The 23,388-nt window shown below is 41.9% G+C and overlaps 1 protein-coding gene across 1 annotated transcript in view; it reads left to right on the top strand.

The window, feature by feature from the left end:
- EDIL3 (EGF like repeats and discoidin domains 3) overlaps positions 1-23,388 on the top strand; it is a 421,662-nt gene that overhangs the window by 267,634 nt on the left and 130,640 nt on the right. The window contains exon 5 of the mRNA XM_061622006.1: positions 11,036-11,149. Within this exon, the coding sequence (XP_061477990.1) occupies positions 11,036-11,149 (114 nt within the window). The remainder of the gene's footprint in view (positions 1-11,035; positions 11,150-23,388) is intronic.

Raw genomic sequence — 23,388 nt, 5'->3', positions numbered from 1 at the left:
AGTCTAATTTAAAACAAAATAAAAGAGAAACTGGACCTAGTTTATCTGATGAAAAAAAAAGCGGATTATGCTGGCCATAACTGGCAAAACTATTATATTTGAATATGCAAAAAGTATTTCAACGTTGTAATTTCTATTACTGATAGTTGGCCCATTTTGCATTTAAGCAGGATTCTTATATGTAACATGTCAGCCACCCAAGTATTGTTGAAAGGGCAGTGCAAGCTGGGTGCCAGTCCTACATTATACAGCCACAAGAGTGGCTGTATACTATAGCCAGCATGGATTTTTCACATTCCGCAATGTTAAATTGAAAATACCCCCATGCCATTCTAATGCTTCCCATAAGCTCATTTCAAAACAAAACCTTACAAAACTTAGAGTCCTGAACTCAGAAACGCTTGCTTAACAACACTCTCAAATTTCATAGCGATATACAAAACAGTCAGAGAGAATCGAGAGTTCAAAGTCTAAAAAGAGAGGGAAAAAACCCAGAGCCCTTTTTGACTTTTTTCTGTCAGAGTTCTCATAATCTGTTGAAATTCATTAAAAATCAGCCATGTTCACAGAGTACCTGTAATCCTAATACTGACCTTGCCCCATACTCTGACCTTCATCTTCTGCAGTTTAAAAGTTAAAAAAATGCCTGGCTGATTTTTAATTAATTTCAGAAATTTTGGCTCGAAGCCAATGATAATGCGGGGCGTGCTCAGTAAGGATCGACAGTCAGTGTTCTAAAAGCCTCACAGCTGCTGGGCTTGGCTAATCAGGGGGCCACACCCACACCAGACTTTGATTTCACTTGAGACAGTCATGGCTTCCCTCAGAGAATCCTGGGAAGTGTAGTTTGTGAAGGGTGCTGAGAGGAGACTCCTGTTCCACTGAGAGAGCTCCAGCTGCCAGACTGGTTTAATAGTCAGCCACTCTGATTGAAGGTCTGTGAGGGGAACAGGGTATCTCCTAGCAACTCTCAGCACCCTTCACTAACTACACTTCCCAGGATTCTTTGAGAGAAGCCATGACTGTCCAAAGTGAAATAAAGCCTGGTGTGGATGTGGTAAGGGACAGCTTTGGTTTAAATTTGGGTGGGAGGCTACATGTGCCTGCTGTAGAATAAAAAGGTGGGGAAAACACTGAAAAGCAATGATACTGTTCACAGTTTTACCTATCCTAAGCATGATTGCAGGGGAGTAAATCCCACTGAATTCAATAAGCATACAAATGATTAAGACATTCTCAGCAAACTTCCACAGGATCCCATTCCTTACCTCCCGGATTAAAAAGCAGGGAAATTCACTAATAGGCAAAAAACCTTGCGGTTTAAGAACGTACCTATAGCCCACAAATATTTCTATCAAACTTGAAAAAGCAGGGAAATTGGGCAGCTAGAGGGAATGCACCAGGGGAGCAGGAGACCTGACCTCCTCTCTGAGATATTGTACTGCCCTACAAATTTGTCAAAATGCAAACACAATTTGGGTTGTTCTTTCACAGTCCAATCCACTTCCTGTGTAGCTTGGAAGAATTTGGTAACGTGTGCCTCTGAGCATATGGTGAGTGGTGGCAACACCTGCAATCAGCCCAAATAATAGAAAAGACATGTGCTGTGCTTGTTTTAGCCAGGAGGAAGCAGCATTATTAAGACAGGTGATATAGTTCAGATGGTCACTTTAAATATGTCTGATTTACTTTGCAATTTTAGTGAAATCATTTTCTTTTGTTTCTATTTCTGTGAGTATGTGAAGTACAGCTACACTGCAAAATTTACACTAAAAAAAATCCAAACATAATTGTGGAATAATGGCACTGACCTCTGCAGAATAGTCTCCAGTGGACCTCAGGAGTGTCTCAATTTGCACAAGGTAAAACAGTGGGAGGTGAAATATATTCTAGCAAAATTCTAGGTGTGTTCTATGTTTTTAATTGACTGTGCCCACCTTGCCTTAAATAAAGTGGTTTAAACATAGCAGGCTGAAAACATGCATCCTCTTTTTTCCAACAGCTAAGAGTCATTGCTGAAGTAGCAACATATTGTAATCAGTCTGATTTTACATCAAACTGCAGTTTCAGATTCCACTGTTAATGCACCCAAAATAGAAATAGAACATAACCTCCACTTTGACACACAATATTTATTTATTTTATTTATTATCTTTATTTTTACCCCGCCCTATTTTCCAAAGTGGAACTCAAGGCGACTTCCAGATAAAAATACATGTAATTAAGAACATACAATAGTCCAAATTAAATAGAATTAAACTATTTGCAATATTAAAACCATTCAGACATACACTTAATAAATCACCTCAGTTTAAAATAGTACAATTAAACAATAATACAGCACCCTCTTCAAGCCCTGACCTTAGCAACCTTCAGCTCCAAAGGTCTGTTGGAATAGAAGTCTTTACCTGCCAATGGAAGGATTGCAAAGAGGAGGCCATTCTTGCCTCCCTAGGAAGGGAATTCCAGAGCCTAGGGGCAGCCACCGAAAGATCCCTATCTCGCGTCCCCACTAAATGTGCTTGTGTAGATGTGGGGATTGAGAGAAGGGCCTCTCCTGAGGATATCAGGGCCCAGGCAGGCTCATACAGGGAGATACGGTCTGATAAATAGCCTGGACCTAAGCCGTATAGGGCTTTAAAGGTCATAACCAGCACTTTGAATTGTGTCCGGAAACAAACTGGCAGCCAGTGAAGTTGTTGTAACAGGAGAGTTGTATGATCCCTGTATCCAGCCCCAGTTAGCATTCTGGCCGCAGCTTGTTGCACCAGCTGAAGTTTTCGAACAGTCTTCAGAGGCAGCCCCAAGTAGAGCGCGTTACAGTAATCTAAATGGGATGTAACCAAGGCATGTGCCACTGTGGCCAGATCAGACGGCTCAAGGAACGGGTGCAGTTGGCGCACTAATCTTAACTGTGCAAAAGCACTCCTGGCTACCGTAGAAACCTGGGCCTCCAAGTTTAAACCTGAGTCCAGGAGCACACTCAAACTGCGAACCTGCATCTTCAGGGGGAGTGTAACCCCATCTAGCACAGGCTGAATCCCTGTTCCCTGATTCACCTTTCGACTGACTAGGAGCACCTCTGTCTTGTCTGGATTAAGCTTCAATTTGTTCACCCTCATCCAGTCCACCACTGATGCCAGACACCAGTTTAGAACCAAGACAGCTTCCTTGGAGTTAGGTGGAAAGGGGAGATAGAGTTGGGTGTCATCAGCATACTGATGGCACTGAACCCCAAATCCCCAGACAACCTCTCCAAGCAGTTTCATGTAGATGTTAAATAGCATGGGGGACAAAACTGAACCCTGAGGGACCCCACAGGCCAATGGCCAAGGAGTCGAACAGGAATCCCCCAGCACCGCCTTCTGGGTTTACCCCTCCAGGAAGGAGCAGAACCACCGTAAAACAGTGCCACCAAGTCTCATCCCCGCAAGGCGGCCCAGAAGGATACCATGGTTGATGGTATCGAAAGCCGCTGAGAGGTCCAACAGAACCAACAGGGACACACTCCCCCTGTCAAGTTCTCTGTGTAGGTAATCCACCAAGGCGACCAAAGCCGTCTCCGTCCCATAGCCAGGCCTGAAACCAGACTGAAATGGATACAGATATTCCATTTCATCCAGGAATCCCTGGACCTGGGAGGCCACCACAAGTTCTATTACCTTGCCCAGAAATGGAATATTGGACACTGGTTTACCATAGCCCCTGATGAAGGCCTGTAGATAACAGGCTGAAACGCATTGGGTTTTATCAAAAATAAAAGTTCCCACTTTCCAGCATCATGGTCTTTGACCTTCTCTTTTTGATTGTCCAGTTGAAACAATGGCATGGTACATTCACCCACACCATCACATAAATTGTCCGTGTGATGCAAACCATCTAGCTGGTGAATTGTAATACATCACACTTACCGGGTGGAGAAGCTGCCATGTAGAATTCATTTTAACCAATTCCCACGTAGCTAGTATAAATAACAGTCTTTAAAATAAGAGCATTTGAAAACATACTGCAAACTACTAATTGGGAATTAGAAACAGCATGATAGAAGAAATTCATGTCCATCAACTTATGCCAATCAATCATACTTGTCAGTGGTGCTAAATAAAAATATGTAAATTACCTCATGATATGTTTTTAATGCAGCCCTTGGGGCTGAGCAAATTGCTTGTTCTAAATTGTATGGTTGGCAGCTACTAACCCCCCCCCCGCAAAAAAAAAGCCTTAATTTTCCATTGTTGGACTTAGCCTATCAGATGTTTTGTGAAGTTATTATGGTAAATTGCCATTTTCAAAAGGTTATCAGAATAAAAGGCCCACCTCATTCAACATTGTGCTTTCAACAGAAGGTAGTGAGATGCTTCCAGAAAGCTTACAAGCAGAATATGAAAACAGAACTCCCCCGCTGTTTATCTCTGTACTGTGTTGTAGTAGGAATGGTCAACCGGAGAAATCTGGTGCTCAGAAGTATATTTCCTCTGAACGTAGCTTAACAGCTGCAGCAATCTTATTTCCCACAAGACTTTATGGAACAGACTGGTTACCTTAATTCACATTAGCATCTGGGGACAGTTCTAGATAAACATGAGGCCTTTCAGAAGGAGACATTCTTATATAGGTTCTTCTGCAGAAAGAACAGTCCATTGGAGGTAAAAGATGAGTGAACAAGGTTTGAAAAGAATGCTGAACTTTAAGCTTTCCCCTTTCTTTTAAATAAAAGGTTGGTCAGAGGGGTTTGCTGGTCTGAAAGGTAGTTAAGCATCTATTACACACAAGGGGATTTAAATTGATATTTGCCAAAGGATGATGGCTTTATAGTCTTGCTGGAACTGCGTTTACCTTCGGCATTAAGGAATCTCCAAATGTATTCTGTCTGAATCTTCTTTGTACGTACAGGACAGTTAGTGCACAATAAATTAATGATTAACAACTTCCATGTAGTTTTCAGAGCTAATTTTGTTTCTTTTAAAACCCCGTATGCTCTTGCAGAACAATTAGCAGAAAACTGTAGCACCAGCCTATGCATGTCTACTTGGAAGCAAGTCCCACAGTATGCAACATAGCTTACTCTCAGGTAACTGTGCAGCTTAAGGCTGCAACCCTATGTCCACTTAGCTGGGAGTAAGCCTCATTGAACCAAACAGGATTTACTTCCAAGCAGACATGTTTAGGATTGTGCTGTACTATTTTGAATGGTAGCATTTGTTTCTATTCTATTCCATCTTGTTGTCAAAGAAAAACTGAAAAGAAATGGTCTGAGCAAGTGCGGAAGAAGGCCATTTACGCCAGTGCTGCAACATCTTCTCCCTGTTGTTCCCCATGCATAATTTAAGATGTTGGTTTTACTATTCATTTATTTCATTTCTACCCCACTCTTCATCTAGAAAACGTCAGAACACCATATATATAGTTCCCAGACAGCTTCCATTTAGGCCGGGAATGGAGAAGTTGTGGTCCTGTAGTGTTTTTGGACTACAACTCCCATCATCCCTGACAACTGACCAGGCTGGCTGATACTAGTGAGAATCAGAGTTCAACAACATCCAGAGAGCCACATCCCTGATTTAGGCAGTTTACAGGCTAGGCAGCCTTAGCTTCAGTTCAGCAATGGGATTGTGTCATGGGTCTCCCAATGACTTATAGACCTCCTTTCCAGTTTCTCATAATGATAGCTGACCAACAGGGCACATGTCTCCAAGAGGCAATCCATGAGTTATATTCCATCTGGCCTGCATGAAATGAATCCCTACCTGCTACTGACAGTTACATTCACTGCTGTCTAGCAGCATACTTCCAGGCAGTTTTATTTCCCCAGGGCTTATTCTAAGACCCACAAGGGCAGCAACGGTAGCAGAAGAACATCTGTAAGCAGAGGAAAGCCTTTAACATCAAGTGTCCCTCCTCCCTTCTGCATTTCTCTTGGATGCAGTGGCGTCACTAGGGTTGGTGTCACCTGGTGCGGTAACTCATGGTGTCACCCCCATGGACCTCCTCCCGTACCAGACCTAGGGTGCCTAGGGGCGGGGCAGATCTGGGTTAGGGTTGCCATATTCCAGTTCCACAAATCCGGCAGGCTAATTTGCATATTATGCAAATTATTTGCATGTTATTTGCATATTAATATTTGGATTGTCCAGTTGTTTTGTTTTTGTGCCTAGGAATTACCACCAAAAACTGGGGAAAGATGTGAGAAATCTTTTTTTAAAAAAACTTAATATTTTCAGCCTTAAATGCCTAGACTCTAGTTTCCAACACTATGGAATGTTGATTGATTGATTAAGAGGATTTATATCCTGCCCTTCTGCTGTTAAAAACAGAGCTCAGGACAGCTTACAAATATAATAAAAACAATAAAGATGCACAATCAATATAAAAACATAATAAAAACACAAAATAGCAACACACATAAAGTCAGGGCAGCAGTACGGTTAACCATTACATATATGATATATTTCAGAGATGTGGTGGGTGGAGAAAAACAAGCCAAAATGTTAGGAAAAGGAGTCTTTCACGCCACATGCTCATTTCTAAATACTATTGCAGCAAGTTTTACAAGTTCCTCCAGTATTCCACTGGTGCAGGCACTCAGACATTCAAAGTATCTGTATGTTTCTTAGGTTTTATAAAAGCAGAGTTTTGCTTAACTCAACATTTCTTCTCCTTTTGATCAACCACATCTACACAGGTTCAACCTCCATACTCAAAATGAAACTGGGCCTGGAAGTGTACAACAACCCCACACATACCTTGCTAATTAGATTACCAATGCCAGGATGTCTGTCTTATCGACTACTCTCCTGCTCCCCCCCCCGGGCATCATGAAAGACCCAGTCCTGGGCTCAGAAAGAAAATAAATATCTGGTCCTCTTCAAAGTACTCATAAGCCTCTTGTTTTAATTAAAATAATAATTATAAGTTCTTGCTCTTATCACTAATGGGAGTTAATTATCTTGCATATGCTGCTGTTGCTTCTATGGCTGTAACGGAGTGAGGTTAAAGATAAGTGAAATGCAAATAGGAAAAAAAAACACAGAAGGCAGAAACACTTTCCTAAATGTAATACCATACCAACCACAACAAGATTCCTACGAGTAAGGCAGAAAACTTAGCATCTCACAACCAGTCAGGATTCCTAACCAAAAACCAAAAATATGATAAATGAAGAAATATTTATATAAGCATGACTATAAAATATATTTATTATTTACACAAACTGTAAAGATATTTATAGTGCAATCCTAGGTTTATTTATTCAGAAGCAAGTCCCAGTGTATTCAGTGGAACTTACTCAAACAGGGACAGAACTGCAACCTCAAGTGATAAGCAATTTCATTCACACAACCCAAAATTCTGAATCATGCCACTTTATACTGTTTTGCAACTGTTTATACTTGTTTTTCTGGTTATTAGATTTTAAATGGCTTTATTTCTTGTTGTGAGCTGCCTTGGTTTCCAACCCTACCTCACAGGGTTGTTGGAAAGACTACACACACACACACACACACACTGCAGATGTATAAATACATACAGCCCATATAATAGTTTATTGTCAAACCAGTTGGTCATTGCAGAAAAATCAGTATTAGTTTTTAAAAAATCAGTATTAGTTTCCTACAGAATAAAAACTGTAATACCTAAGCAAGCCCTGCCTACTTGCTTTAAAATAGGACTGGGGGAGGGCAGAAACAGTTAGAACACAAACACAATTCTTTTTACATTCACTCCAAAGTCCCATTGATTTTCAGCACATTCATAACCATGTCTACTCAAAAGTTAATCCTATTGAATTCAATGGGATTTACTCTGGACATATGGGATTAGCAATGCTTTTACCCCCACAAAAGCAAGTATTGGGAAGGTTTTCAAAACACTGCCCAGGATCTGACTCCTACACGCAAGAGGGGAAAAACTGAAATGTATATACTTACCCAATTTATGAGATTTTCAGATAAACGGGGGGGGGGAACCACCATTTTCTGGCCTTGCAATGAGGTTTACTAGACACTGCCACAGGTCAACCAAACACTTCACTGATTGGCTGCAATCCTGAACGGGCGGGGTTAAAGCTATGAAGTGCTATACAGTAGTTTAAAAAAAGATTTAAGGGGGGGCTGACGTTTTTATGTATATCTAGAGAACTGGACCACCTAGAAACTTAATTTTTTAAAAAATTAAAGCTGAGAATCTGGGCCACCTAAGGGGCTAAACGGGTGCTGGGTGGCATGCAAAGAATCCAGATAAAACCCGGCTAACCGGGCAATATGGCAACCCTACTCTGGGTGACACCCCCCTCTCATGCCCACACCCGGCTAGTGACGCCGCTGCTTGGATGTCCCAACATTGTTACATTAATTGTTTTTCATTGTACTGTTACAGACTTGAAAAGTGCCCTGAGAATTACTTGACAATGTTGGTGTGTACATCTTTAAATAAGGTGTGATCCCTGCATTAAGTCAGGATGACATGCCAAAGAGCATTATCAGTGACTGCTCCAGAATAATAAAACTCTGTTTTTATAAAGCAGAGATGGGGAATCTACAACTTTAGACCAGCATGGCCAGTGGTCAGGGATGATGGAAGCTGTAGTCCAGCAACATCTGGAGGATCACAGTTTCCCCATCCCTGCCAAAAAGAACATCCCAAACCAAAGCCTGCTATTTTGGGACTAATTTGGAGAAGTGGGACTGAGATAGATGGACTGTTGGATAAGGTTGAGAGTTATCAGAGCTTAGAAAAGTTACTTTTTTGAACCACAACTCCCATTAGCCCACTCCAGTGGCCATGCTGGCTGGGGCTGATGGGAGTTATAGTTCAAAAAAGTAACTTTTCCAAGTTCTAATATTTATGGCGAGTAACACATTGATCAGGGTGAGAAGCTTGGCATTTTCACTGCTCAAGCTGCCCTTAGGCACATAGTGTGTTCCTGTGGGCTGACTTTTTACTTCAAAATAATTTCAGCAGGATAGTTTTGATTTAAGGTCTGTTGGTGAGGCTTTATTCAGGATGCAAGGTTAGCATCACTAGGAGCAATATCTGTTCATTTATTGCCCCTAAACCTTTGGAGAATATTTTTTCATTTCCCACCATCCTCCACCCGCCCCGTCCCCGAGGCAGTGAGGCCTCTATTTACTGATTGTATGAGGGAACTGATTCTGCTGGTGGTGATTTTATTTTTTTGCTTCACTTTTAATGAATTGCCCTGTGTTTTTAATGTTTTGTGCTGCTTTGTAAATTAGATAATTGAAAGGCATGGTAATTTTAAAAAAATCATATGCTGCATCAGCTTCTTCACACAGTTATTTAATGGTAGCAGGTAATATTTTCCCACTCCTTCTGAATTTGGTATTTGGAGCTGTGGCAAGAGGTTTGGCCCATGCTGGAGTGGAAAAAATCATTGCATGAGAGGTACTGCTATCAAAACAGGTTGGGATCTGTTACATATTACTCCATTACTACCTGACAAATGTGACCAGGATGTTACGAGAACACCATAAGCCTGGGTCACCTACTCTTTGGACCTGTGGGCACATTTGCAAACTGGAGAAATTGTCGTAGGCACCACACACATTCAAAGTGCAGCCTAGTCTATTGCTTGCACAAGAATGCTTCTTCTAAGCTGAATTTCAGTGTGGTGCAGCAAAGACCCTATGGGCATCAGGGAAGGACTCATGTGTGCCACATGTGACCACTGCCCTAAGCAATTGACAGAACTGTGGCCAAGACCTGACAGCACATTTTACATCTACCAGAAAGTTGTGTCCTCTTACTCTGTCTGTAGACTGAAATGCTCTTACATTTTTGAATTGTACCTCTAATAACTTTTGACTTTCTTCAATGTGCTTTTTGAATCATTTTTCAACAAAAGTAATAATAATTTTTAAAAAATCATTTGTCAAAGTAACGGTTATATAAACAGTCAATTATGGTAATAAGGTTCAAGGGAGATGATGGAAATTGTTTCCCTAGAGGCATACTTTTAAAGTGTGAAATTACATGGGAAATACGTTAATGGAATTACTAAAATGCTTATCCCAGTATATATCAAAGGCAATTAAAATGGGCAAAATTATTAACTCTCCATATCATTTCCAACAAATATTCACCTTCTTTGGGAAAGATCCACTTCTAGTAGACTTGGGGTCTTCTGACAATGTTTCATTTGTAGGAATGTGTCCACTTGTTACTCCCAGGATGAAAGCTGTAACCTTTGAAGGACATAATACTATGTCTGCTACAGTAACCCACTTCTGGGATTTTTAGTATAGCTACCAAAATCAGTCTTGAGAGAGACATCAGTTTCCATAGAGTCAGAACCTAAAGTGGAAGCAGAATTGATTCAATTGGGGCTCTTCTAGAGCAGACAATGAAGAAATAGCTATACTTTTCAAAGGTATATGTGGTACAAAGGATCAGTTTCTATCAGTGTTAAGTGAAGTACAGAGGGAATAATGGTTCCCTTCCTAATGGTTCCCTTCCTAATGGAATCTACTGTACATTTCTTCTCCAAAATGCTGCTGTCTTCATTCTGGACATAACAATAAAAATTTCAACCAATGGGCTAAAACACCTAGTGGCGAAGCCAGAGGCATCTACTGCAGCATCTTGATACTGTGGGGCAACGTGTAGTGTCCGAGCTTTTGAAATAATCAATAATGCAGTATCCTGTTCCAGTTATGGCTTCTGTAAAAATCACAATTATTCAGCCAACATTAAGCCCTTTTAAGACACATGAGATTCGGTGAGAGTGATTTGAGGATATAGCTGTCTCTCCTTGAAGTTAACGGAGATATATTGCACCTTATTTTTTAATTGGTACATTATTGCACGGTCCTTTATTGCATATTTGAGGGGGAGTGAAGGGTCTAAGATTTTCAACATTGTTAAAACTACTCATGCTTTAGTGCATCCTTTACATAAAACATGTTTGTCATAAGCAGAGTTTGTCATATCAGTCTCACAAAGTGTCTGTTTTTTTTTATTCTGGAAAATGCATTTTCTTGATTAATGGTCTAACACTGTCACTGGGCGTTCTCCACAGATGTGAATGAATGTGAAGCTGAACCCTGCAAGAACGGTGGCATTTGTACGGATCTTGTAGCTAACTATTCCTGTGAGTGTCCAGGTGAATTTATGGGAAGGAACTGCCAGTACAGTAAGTACAGTTTACTATGCATACATATAAACTCCAATCTTTGTATTGGAAAACAACTGTAAGCTAGCATAAAAGATCTGCTAAGGAATAATAAGATGCAAAGTATTTAAATGAAGGTAGTATAAAAACAGCTAAAGCATGTGCTTCAGCCAGAGCTTTGCTTGATGCCTATATTGGGTCATGCTTTGTTCAAAGCTTCTCTCATCCTGAAACACATGCCATCATGCAATTCAGCCAAGCTAGCATCAGAGGAGTTCTCCATGCCATTCTTCATTGCTCTCCCTATTTACTCTGCCCTGCATTTATACTCCTTCTGAATTCTAGTGTAAGTAGGAGATTTTTTTATATATAAGCAATTCCAGAACTAGAGCTTTTTGTGTAGTTTGCTGCAGCTTTCAGTTTATGCCCTGCTTTGGGAATGTGTGTTGGCTACAGCCATCTACAGTGGCTTCCATTTGCTTACCTTTTGGTGGGTGAAGGAGGGATCTCTATGGTGGTAGAGGCCTTTGCCAGGAGAGCTCAGAGGAGCAGAGTGGAGCCTGCACAGTGAAATCGTCTGGCCTCCCCCTCCAGAGCAACGAAGTGGAGGTTAGGACTGTTCTGTAAATCCAAACTGTAACTGTCTTATTATTTCCTACCTTCTCACCCCGGGAGATGTGGCCATATGGGAAAGGTCCTCCCCATTTTTAAGGGGATGCATACATATTGTTTTCTGTTCTTCTTTATTGCCAGTAATTAACACTAGGCTCTGTATAGTGTGTAAGATTATGCATAGAGAGATGGACCCAAACTTAGCCTTCTGAAAATAGCAGAAGGGAGGCTTTCTGAGCCATGGGAGGCTTTTGAGTTAGTGGATGGATCTTGCTTGTGGAAAGGGGGGGGTATTTTAACCAATCCCCCTTCCCTTGCAGCTCCCCCACTGTTCCTGAGGGTCCCCCAACCATTCCATAGTCAGGGAGACCCTCTGGTACACTTGGAGGCTTCACAGGGAAAACGGAACTGGCAACAAATGCCACTCTTTTTTCTTCTGGCAGGAAGAAAGTCTGGATTCAAGCCAATCTGTATAATGTAATAGAAAGTCTTTCATGGAGAGTTCTTTCATTTATCACGCTACCCTTAGCTGCTCTTCACTCTTAAAGTATGTTATGGTGTGTAAATAATATGCTGGACAGGTGGTTTAATATCTGTACAAACTGCAGAACACTGAAATACCCCTGTTTAGGGAGCCAACCACATTCCTTCTAAGCATTTCGCCACAAGTATCTTGAGTTTTAACATTCACTTGTGAGCTATAAACATAAACTAGTGTAGCAGAGTTCATACTAAAATATGAGCTCCTACTCATAGCACAACATTATTCTTACAAAATATAGCCCTAATGTAAGAAGGGCTCCCACTTTCTTTCACAAGGTTGTACCGTGTCATAACACCTAATTATGTACTTGCACATTGTAATTAGAAATCCTAATTGCACCATTGCACATATTTACAATAATTATGTAATTGAAAGCTGTCACACTAATTATGCAAATCTATGATTACTGATTACACCTACCTCAGTTTAACCAAGATTTTCTCAATATAGTCTAAGAATCCTTAAAATATGGGCATTAAGTATGATAAAAGATCTATACAAATTATGAGCATTCAATTCAGGTTTGGGTCATGATGGATTTTTGTTGAAATTTGCCGGCTTGCTTGTTTTTCTTTCTTTTGCTTTGAAGTTAACTTTGAACATCTTCAGTCCAAGATATTTTTGAACTTCCCTGGAGAGACTTTTCACAGCTTGATTGTAGCTCACTTCCCAGAAGGCTTTTTAGAATAGTCATTTCATTAATTCCAGCTGATAACTCTTAACCACATTATCTTGCTAGAGTTTGGCCTTTATTTATTTATTTGTTACCTTTTTTTTTTACCGTTGGCATCCATATTAAAGCTTCACTAAAGCAATAAAATCTATATAAGAAACATCAATATCGAATATAAGCAAGCAACTATACAAAGGATGGTATTCAATGTTGTCTGTTCGCTGCTAGAAGGAATCTGTCAAGTGGGGCAAAATAATTTTCAATGATTCTTTCTGCAGCCTCACCCCCTAAATATTCTCTCAGAAGTTGGGGACACTCTGGAGCATATTTAGGGTGCCACATGGGAATTACTTGAATAGAGTGAACTCTTGAATAGGTTTTAAGTGTTGCATGAATTAGGACTAAGTGTTGCAATTTGGCAGTTTAAGTGAACAAGCTTTATTGTTGTAGGATATTGTGGGAATAGATTGCAATCCTATACTGGAAGTAACTCCCACTGAATGCAGTGAGACATACTTCTGAGTAGACATTTTTTAGGATTACATTATTACTGTGGATTATATGACTTCAGGCAGCAGGTTTGAAGATTTCATTTTTGAATACTCTCCCATCATTCCTACAAATATAAAACTTACACATAGGAAAAAAAGATTCTAGATCTCAACCCACTTTCACTTGTGCTAATTTTATACTTGCAGAGGACTATTTTCTTCAATTATATAACACAGTGTTCAAAAATGTGATCATGCAGTCTGAAATGGGACAGCCCATTCATTCTACCCATTTATTCTGTTGCATGTATAGATAGGACCTTAGGATAAAGCCTGCCTAAGTTGGTCTATTGATTTTAATATTTCAGCAATAGCAACTATAAATTACAAGGGTATTCTATTGTTCTATGAGAGATAAATGTATTTAGGGATGTTTAGCAGTTCTTGTTAGGCCTGATTTAAATTAATGATGCAATTCCCAAATTACACTGCCAACACAAGTCTTACTACAGTGATCTTCACTGTACTCAAAACAATGATGTTATTTTCTGCTGTCTTTAGTCATACTAAATATTAGAAAATAATCTTATCTCATCAGAAATTCCTGAAATAATGCCAATTTAATTGTGCACTGCATTCAAAGATCAAGACTTTAATTTATCTAAGTCATATATGGTCTTTTCTCTTGTTTTTCTCTCTGCGTAATGCTCTGTGTTTTTCCTTTCTTTCACAATATAGCCTAAAAACCTAATACAATTATGCACCCTTTAACAAAAAAATTGCCTTAGCCATATAGCATATATAGAGAGAACTGAGCCTCACTCATTTACTTATGAGAATATCAAAACTGGTTTGTTTGTTGTTATTTAGTTATCAACAAGTTTTCCAGATTAACAAAAACAAAAGCAAAAAGCAACTGTTTCATGAACAAAACACAACAACTCTCCAGATCAGAAAAATGCATTACTTTGGCCTGGTTTGCATGTCATACTGAGCCACACACATTCATGTGGGCTGATTTGGATACTGTGAATTGGGACCTGTGATTAAGCTCTCTCCAGACTAACTATGACCCCTTAATGTGGAGAGAATTTAACAATGAGCCGTAATTCAGATCACATGCTAAGCTAAACCATGACTTAGGGTCCATCCAGACCTAACCACATAATCCACATTTTCCGTATTTGGTTGGTGGCCTCGAGATCCATACATATCCTGTTTGTGGTCAGATTATTGTGAAAACCCGATTATCAAGCATCCATTTGTGTGAGTTCTTCCTTTTTTGTCTAAATTGCGTTACCATTGGCCACTCCCCTAAGTCCACCCCTTTTCAGTGATTGGTTCATAATGCTCGTTTGCTTTTCACGTGCTTTTTTGGAAGAACGCAGAAGCATATATCTTTTTATTATTCTTCCCACGCATATGCAGGTTTGTAGATGTGCTACTGGGTGGGAAGGAGACAAGGGGCTTGGCATATAATGGAGGAACATCCATGGACTGCCTATTGAAGGAAAGTCTGCAGCATTGCGTCCAAGCACACGGATGTTAATACATATCAGTTTAGGAAAGCATATCAGATTTTCGGTGGTGTTTCTAATGTGAATTCATGAATGCAAAAATCCATACTAGCTTGCAATGTCATATGGACGATGGTGAATTAATGAGGACACAAAGCTATAACATTGCAGGTTATACAGTCTCATGGAAGGAACCAGTGCAGCAGTGAAAAGAACCAGGGAGGAGCAAAGCAGTTGTGAACTCCTTCCAGGAGCCTGCACACTTGCACATTCACACTAAACCATGGTTTGGCTTAGTGTGATCTGAAAAATAAGTGTTTGTCTCAATGCAATGTGCAATCACCATCTAGGTTACAGAAAAACAAACTACACATTTGGATGCTGTGATGTACATCAGAATAAAACATCCCTATTTATGAGAGTATCAAAACTGTTTGAGATCTACAACTGACAAAAAATGGTGTACACATATTGAAGACATCCTCATTATGGAAAAGTCTGAAAATGGATATTGTTTGATATCTAATATTGAAAAATATTTTTATATCTCACTGTCAAAATCTGGGACTTGCAATTATTAAAGAAGTAAAGATGGCGGCATAGGAGGCTGACGCTTTAGTCAGAGCTCCGGAAGCCGTATTTTAACATCTAAATTCGCCACTTTAAAACACTTTAGGGCACTTTAAAACCTTTTGGGGGACTCGTACGAGAGCTGCCCTGCCTCCCCCTTTTACTACAGCGGTGGGAGAACGCTGTGGGGGGCCGTCTGAACGCTGGACGCGACCTGCCTTCCTGCCTCCTCTCTTCTGTCTCCTGCCTCCGGCGCCGAGAACCCGGTGGTGAGAGCGCCGAGTTTTTGGGGTGCTAGGGTGAGCGGTTGGGCGCCCTGGTGGTGGTGGCAGTGCCACACGAGACACCCTGAAGAAGTGAGGAGTGAGAGAACGTTGTGGAGGCTGGCTCTTTTCTTACCTTTCTGCCTCCCCCTCTGGCGCCGAGAATATCAGCTCCGACGGTGGTGAGAGCGCCGAGCTTGAGGCGCGCAGGAGAGTGGCCGGGTGTGAGGGGATCACGGAGGATCTTGGCCGGGCCTGGCGGCGGTGGCAGCGCCGCAAGAAACTCCGGAGGCACCTGGCGGTGGTGAGAGCATCTTGGAGGGAGCGCCCGACGATGAGAGAGCATTGTGAAGCAGCGGTGAGAGCGCTGCAGAGGAGTGCCTGGTGGCGGTAAGAGCGTTGGGGGGGAGCGCCCGACGGCGAGAGCGACGGCGAGAGCGGCGGCAAGAGAGCGCTGTGAAGAAGTTGTGTTCCATCTCCGGCCTCTGGCGCCGTGGCCTCGAGTTGTTTTGAGCACCGTGCAGCAGCGGTGAGAGCGCTGCAGAGGTGTGCCCGGCGGTGGTGAGAGCGCCGCGGGGGGAGCGCCCGACGACAAGAGCTGTGGCGAGAGAGTACTGTGAAGGAGCGACTTGGCGGCGGTGAGAGCGCTGCAGAGTTGGGTTCCATCTCCGGCCCCTGGAGCCACGGCCTCGAGTTGGGTTTGGACTCGGCGTTGTTTTCTGGGTCGGCTCCATCCATCCATCTAGCGCTTCTAGGACTATTTATTGTTCTTGGCCCCTGTTGTGACAGCTACCATTACTACTGTTTGTCAATCGCCGTCGCTGCCGCTGTTACTGTCTAGTTGTATGAGTGGTTGTATGAGTGAGGGTGTGATTGTATGAGTGAGGGTGTGACTGTGTAAAGATTATGAGTTTTGTTGTTTATTTTATTTTTATTTTTATCATGTGCCTGGGCGGGAGGATAGGGTACAGGGAGGGAGGACCAGAGGGGGCCCCTATTAGCGTAGTGACGGGTAATGGGAGGTATGGCGTTGTGAGTAGGACATGCCAGTTTAGGGGAACTCGGCCCAGACAACTGGTGGCTGTGCCGTGTTCCGGTCCTCCCCACACCCACAGGATTGCTGGTAGTTCTATCAGCCAACTCTCGGATCTCCAGTTGCTGCTTCTTAATGCCAGATCGGTAAATAATAAAACCTCCCTCATCCATGATTTAATTGTGGATGAGGCGGCTGATCTGGTGTTTATTACTGAGACCTGGGTGAGCGATCTGGGAGGCATTAATCTCTCCCAGCTGTGCCCACCTGGGTACTCGGTTCAGCATCTGGGTAGATCCGAGGGTCGGGGAGGGGGAATCGCTGTGGTCTATAGAAGTTTGATCCCTCTTGTTAGGCACCCTATCCAGGTGACTAATGGTCTGGAGTGTCTTCATATTGCGTTGGGTCAGCGAGACAGACTGGGAATACTGTTGGTGTACCGTCCTCCCTGCTGCCCAACAGCTTCCCTAACTGAGCTGATGGAGGTGGTCGCGGGTTTGGTGTTGCGATCCCCCAAATTTTTGCTATTGGGGGATCTCAACTTTCATGCCGAGACCGCTTTGTCTGGGGCGGCTCAGGACTTCATGGCCTCCATGACAGCCATGGGGCTGTCTCAATTTGCTACTGGCCCTACGCACATTTTGGGGCACACTCTAGACTTGATTTTTGCCACTGGATTGGGGGATGGTGATCAGGGAGTGAGGGATTTTACATTTATTCCTTTGTCATAGACAGATCACTGCCTCTTGAGGTTTAGACACAATATTTTCTTCCCTCTGCAAGGGTGGAGGACCAATTAAGATGGTCCGCCCCCGGAGACTAATGAATCCTGAGGGTTTTCAGAAGGCTCTGGAGAGTTTTCCGGCTGATAAAACTGACGCTCCTGTCGAAACCCTGGTCAATCTGTGGAATACAGAAATGACCCGGGCAGCTGACACGATCGCCCCAGTGCACCCTCTCCTTTGCAGAGCTCAAGTGGCTCCGTGGTTTACCCCGGAGCTAAGAGTGATGAAGCAAGAAAGAAGACGGCTTGAGTGCAAATGGAGACGAACTCCTGACGGATGTAATCTTGCACTTGTGAGGGCCTCTACCAAGCTCTATGTGAAAGCGGTGAGGGCAGCGAAGAAGCAGTACTTTGCTGCCTCCATTCAGTCATCTTCTAACCACCCAGCGGAACTTTATAAAGTTGTTTGGGGACTTTTACACTCTGGTCCTCAGAACGCAATAATACCATCAATAGCCCGCTGTAATGAGTTTGCGAGACATTTCCAAGACAAGATCATGAACATCCGCCGGGACCTTGACTCCAATATTGTAACAGTTGAACCTAATGAGGTGTCCAGAGCACAGTCTTGTCCTGTTTTATTGGATGAATTTCAGTTGGTACAGCTCGAGGATGTGGACAAGGTGCTTGGACAGGTGCGGGCGACCACTTCTGCTCTGGACTCTTGCCCCTCGTGGCTAATAAAAGCTAGGAGGAATGGAACAGCCAGATGGGCCAAGGAGGTGATCAATGCCTCTTTACGAGAGGGAGTGGTACCACCCTGCCTGAAACAGGCGGTGGTGAGACCGCTCCTAAAAAATCCTCGTTGGACCCTGAAAACCTTGACAACTATAGACCGGTAGCAAATGTTCCATTCCTGGGCAAGGTTTTAGAGCGTGTGGTCGCTCACCAGCTCCAGGCTGTCTTGAATGAAACTGATTATCTAGATCCATTTCAATCGGGCTTTCGGACGGGATTTGGTACAGAAACAGCCTTGGTCGCCCTGTATGATGACCTGTGCCGGGAGAAAGACAGAGGGAGTGTAACTCTGTTGGTTCTCCTGGATCTCTCAGCGGCTTTTGATACCATCGACCATGGTATCCTTCTGGGGCGTCTTGCGGATTTGGGAGTTGGAGGCACTGCTTGGCAGTGGCTGCGCTCCTATCTCGAGAATCGTCTCCAGAAGTTGGTGCTTGGGGAGCATTACTCGAATCCCTGGGTACTCCAATATGGGGTCCCGCAGAGTTCAGTTCTGTCCCCCATGCTCTTTAATATCTATATGAAGCCGCTGGGTGAGGTCATAAGGAGATTTGGAGTGCGTTTCCAGCAATATGCTGATGATACGCAACTCTACTTCTCCTTTTCATCTTCTTCAGGTGAGGCTGTTGATGTACTAAACCGCTGCCTGGCCGCGATAATGGACTGGATGAGAGCTAACAAACTGAGACTCAATCCTGACAAGACTGAGATGCTGTTGGTGGAGGGGCTCTCTGCCCAGATGGTTGATGTCCGACCTGCCCTAGACGGGGTTACACTCCCCCTAAAGGAGCAGGTCCGTAGTTTGGGGGTCTTATTAGATCCGCTCCTGTCACTGGAGGCTCAGGTAGCCTCGGTGGCACGGAATGCGTTCTACCAGCTTCGGCTGGTGGCCCAACTACGACCCTACCTGGACAGGGAGAACCTCGCCACAGTTATCCATGCTCTGGTAACCTCTAGATTGGATTACTGTAATGCACTCTACGTAGGGCTACCTTTGAAGACGGTTCGGAAACTTCAGCTGGTGCAGAATGCTGCGGCCAAAGTTCTTACTGGGACAAAGAAATTTGACCATATAACACCTATTCTGGCCCAACTGCACTGGCTACCAATATGTTTCCGGGCCAGATTCAAAGTGTTGGTTCTTACTTATAAAGCCCTTAACGGCATCGGACTGCAATACCTGGCAGAACGCCTCTCCCGCTATGTATCTACCCGCTCGCTGCGCTTGACGTCGAAGGCCCTTCTCCGGGTTCCAACGCATAGCGAGGCCCGGAGAGCAATAACTAGAACTAGGGCCTTCTCAGTAGTGGCCCCCGAATTATGGAACGACCTCCCTGATGAGATATGCCTGGCGCCTTCTTTGTTATCTTTTCGGCGCCAGGTAAAGACCTACCTCTTTGCCCAGGCTTTTTAAATTTAAATTTTAAATTTCAAATGTTAATTTTAATTTTTTTTGTTGCAATCTTGTTTTCACATATGTTTTATAGTGCATTTTATTTATACTCACTTGTATTTTAACCTGTTTTTATTGTTGTACACTGCCCTGAGAGCTTATTGCTAAAGGGCGGTATAAAAGCACAATAAATAAATAAATAAATAAATATTCTAAAACTTGCCAGCCCTCCGGTACAGATCAAACAAAGCCGTTTGGGAAGAATACAGGCATATAGGTGTTTCCCTTTCATATACATGAATTGTTTTTTTTTTTTTTTTTCAATAATTTTTATTCAGATTTTCATAAAACATACAAGACAAAATCATAAAACATTCAAAGACAAAAAACAAAATCAAAAATAGTTAAACAAAAAGAAAAAAAGAAAAGAAGAAAAAAAAAAAACAAAAATAAAAAATAAAGAGTAAAATATTGACTTCCCATTTGTCAAAGATCAAATCAGTTATAAGTCTATAATATATAGCAATCCTGTCTCTTAAGTCATATTATAAAATCACTTTCCTCCAGTAGTTATCTTACTTAATCATCAAATCTCATAAACATTACTTTATTCTTTCCACAAAAAGTCAAAGAGAGGTTTCAATTCTTTAAGAAATATATCTATCAATTTTTTTTTTCCAGATAAGCATATCGATTAATCCATCTCATTACTAATTATGATAATCTTATTGTCATAACCATAGTCAAAATAAACATTTCAATTAATCCATCACATCAGAATCTGTTAGGTTCAGTAATTTCAGTAGCCATTGTTCTATTATCTCTATTAGTTCCATTTTCCATCTTCCATCTTCAGTAGTCTTGTTAAGTCCAGTAATTTCAATATCCAATCTTCCATTATCAGTATTCCATAATAATCTTGCTGTCAAAGCCATAGTCATATAATAAGAGTCTGATGGGAATTACCTCTATCCCAAATATTTTCTTGCCATCCATTCTGAATAAGTTGCTGAAATACTGCTGTAAAATCATATCTCTGTTCTTTTTTTCAAAATACACTGGGTCATCTCTTAAAAGTTTTTCCATTGTCACATGGCTGCAGTTAATTCCATAGATTTTCTCTATATTGGGCTCCATCACATCATTCCAGTCCAGAAGATAATCCATGCCATTGATAACTTTATCTCTAGAATCTTCATTAATTTCTTCAGAGATAACATTGAGTTCCAAACAATAGATTTTATTTCTAAAGTCCATAGACTCCAAATCTTGTTCCTGTTCCACGTTTGTTCCAATCTCCGGGATCTCCTCTCTCACAGGGACCCCTATTCCAGTCTCCAGGGTCTCCTCTCTCACAGGGACCCCTATTCCAATCTCCGGGGTCTCCTCTCTCACAGGGACCCCTTCCAGGGTCACCTCTCTCACAGGGACCCTTATATCTTTAATCTCCTGCTTCATTTTACTCAATTCAATTTTCGTTATCTCAATCTCATTCATTATTCTCTGAAACATAGTTATTTCCAGATTCTCAGCCACTTTCTTAATTGCCATTTTAAAAGAAAAATATAGGAAAACCACTTCTTATTTCAGCAACAATTGGGTTAATACTCCAAACTTGGTGACATCACAGTATAAACAGAGCAGACAGCCTTATCTCTCCAATAGTTAAGTAAACAAAATGCAGTTCCCAGGATCGAAGCAATTAATGGCAATCGTCAAGAAACAGATTCGTCAAAATAAAATAGACCAAAAAGAGAGTAGTCTCAAAACAGTATAATATTTTTCAAAATAAAAATCTGGAATAGAAATCCCTCTTCTGTGTGTATCTTTAGAATGCAAATCCAGGACAGCTTTTTGCAACAAAAACAGAGATAAGCTATTAATTAGTGCGTAGCAGAGAGAAGTTACGGCTCCCCAGTGAGATGTCAAAAACCGATCAATCTGGCAAATCTCTTTTAAACAGCAACAATTTAAGTCAAGTAAAAGAAAAATATAGAAAGAAGGGTGCTTGCCTGTTAGTGCGTTCTCTCTTAGAAGATAAGATGAACGTTCGCTTTAACAGATAGAGCTTGCTGTTGAAAATCCGTCCCACCTTCGTCGGCTGGACCTCGTCCCATAAATTAATGAGATCTGGTCGTCCCAACAAAAATAGGCTTTGAGGTTAATCTCTTCGTTTCTCCCTACCCGGGAGAAGTTTAATCAGTCAAAAAAAAAAGAAAAAACTGACTGATATATCTGAATAAGCTTCTTTTGAGGCAGGAGCCCGTCTCAAAAGCAGGCACAGGCTAAGTCACCCTTCCCGGAAGTCCCCATATACATGAATTGTATATGAATTTGTAGAAGGCCTGTAGCAGAAGCCAAGAAGATAACTATGCTTGTCTCAGGCATGGCATGTCATCAGAGGGAAGAATATTTGAGCTCTCCTGACACTTATGTAGCAATCCACAAAGACATTTTCAATGGTAGCCAATAATAATATATCCATCTATTATTGTAGAACGCAAACTACAGTTTATTACTATATTTCTATTTTGCAGTAACTCCATGGCTATTTCACCTATTGATTTGGATTTGGCTAGTATTTAGAATTTCCTCCTCCTCCTGTTTGATGTTCAACTTGTCCCCATTGTAACAGGGTGGCCCTACCATTAGGCAGAGTGAGGCAGTTGCCTCAGGTGGCAGATGCTGAGGGGAATACTGGTGGTAAGGTGTTGGAAAAGAGAGTTGTGTGTGCCTCATATGCCCTGTCCTGCGCTCCCTAAACAAGCCTGCTATCCTGAAGTGTGGTGGAGGATGTTGAGCCACTACCACCAGTGTTGAAATAGTATTCAGCTGTTAGTCCAGCCAGTTTCTGTCCATGGAATGAAGGGGTGTCATCTATGCCTCAGGCAACAAATTGCCTCGGGCCAGCCCTGTGTACTAGTCATTATTCTTTTCAAATGCTTGCCACTCTCTCTGTCACTATCACTTCAATTCACATTGTTGTTGCATATTCATTGCTGACTTTTCAGAAAGACTAACTATAAGAACACTCCTAGAAGAAATGGTCAAAATATGTTGTTGTTGTTGTTAAGTGCCTTCAAGTCGATTATGACTTATGGCAACCTTATGAATCGGTGACCTCCAATAGCATCTGTTATAAACCACCCTGTACAGTTCTTGTAAGTTCAGGTCTGTGGCTTCCTTTATGGAATCAATCCATCTCTTGTTTGATCTTCCTCTTTTTCTACTCCCTTCTGTTTTTCTCAGCATTATTGGCTTTTCTAGTGAATCATTATGTGTCCAAAGTATGATAACCTCAGTTTCATCATTCTAGCTTCTAGTGATAGTTCTGCTTTAATTTGTTCTGACATCCAACTATTTGTATTTTTCGAGGTCCATGGTATCTGCAAAGCTCTCCTTCAGCACCACATTTCAAAGGAGTTTATTTTTCTCTTATCCGCTTTTTTCACTGTCCAACTTTCACATCCATACATAGAGACGGGAATACCATAGTCTGAATGATCCTGACTTCAGTGTTCAGTGATACATCTTTGCATTTGAGGACCTTTTCTAGTTCTCTCATAGCTGCCCTCCCCAGTCCTAGCCTTCTTCTGATTTCTTGACTATTGTCTCCATTTTGGTGAATGACTGTGCCAAGGT

The sequence above is a fragment of the Rhineura floridana genome, chromosome 1 (genome assembly GCF_030035675.1).
Source record: "Rhineura floridana isolate rRhiFlo1 chromosome 1, rRhiFlo1.hap2, whole genome shotgun sequence".
NCBI lineage: Eukaryota > Metazoa > Chordata > Lepidosauria > Squamata > Rhineuridae > Rhineura > Rhineura floridana.
This window is presented reverse-complemented; position numbering and strand designations above follow the sequence as displayed.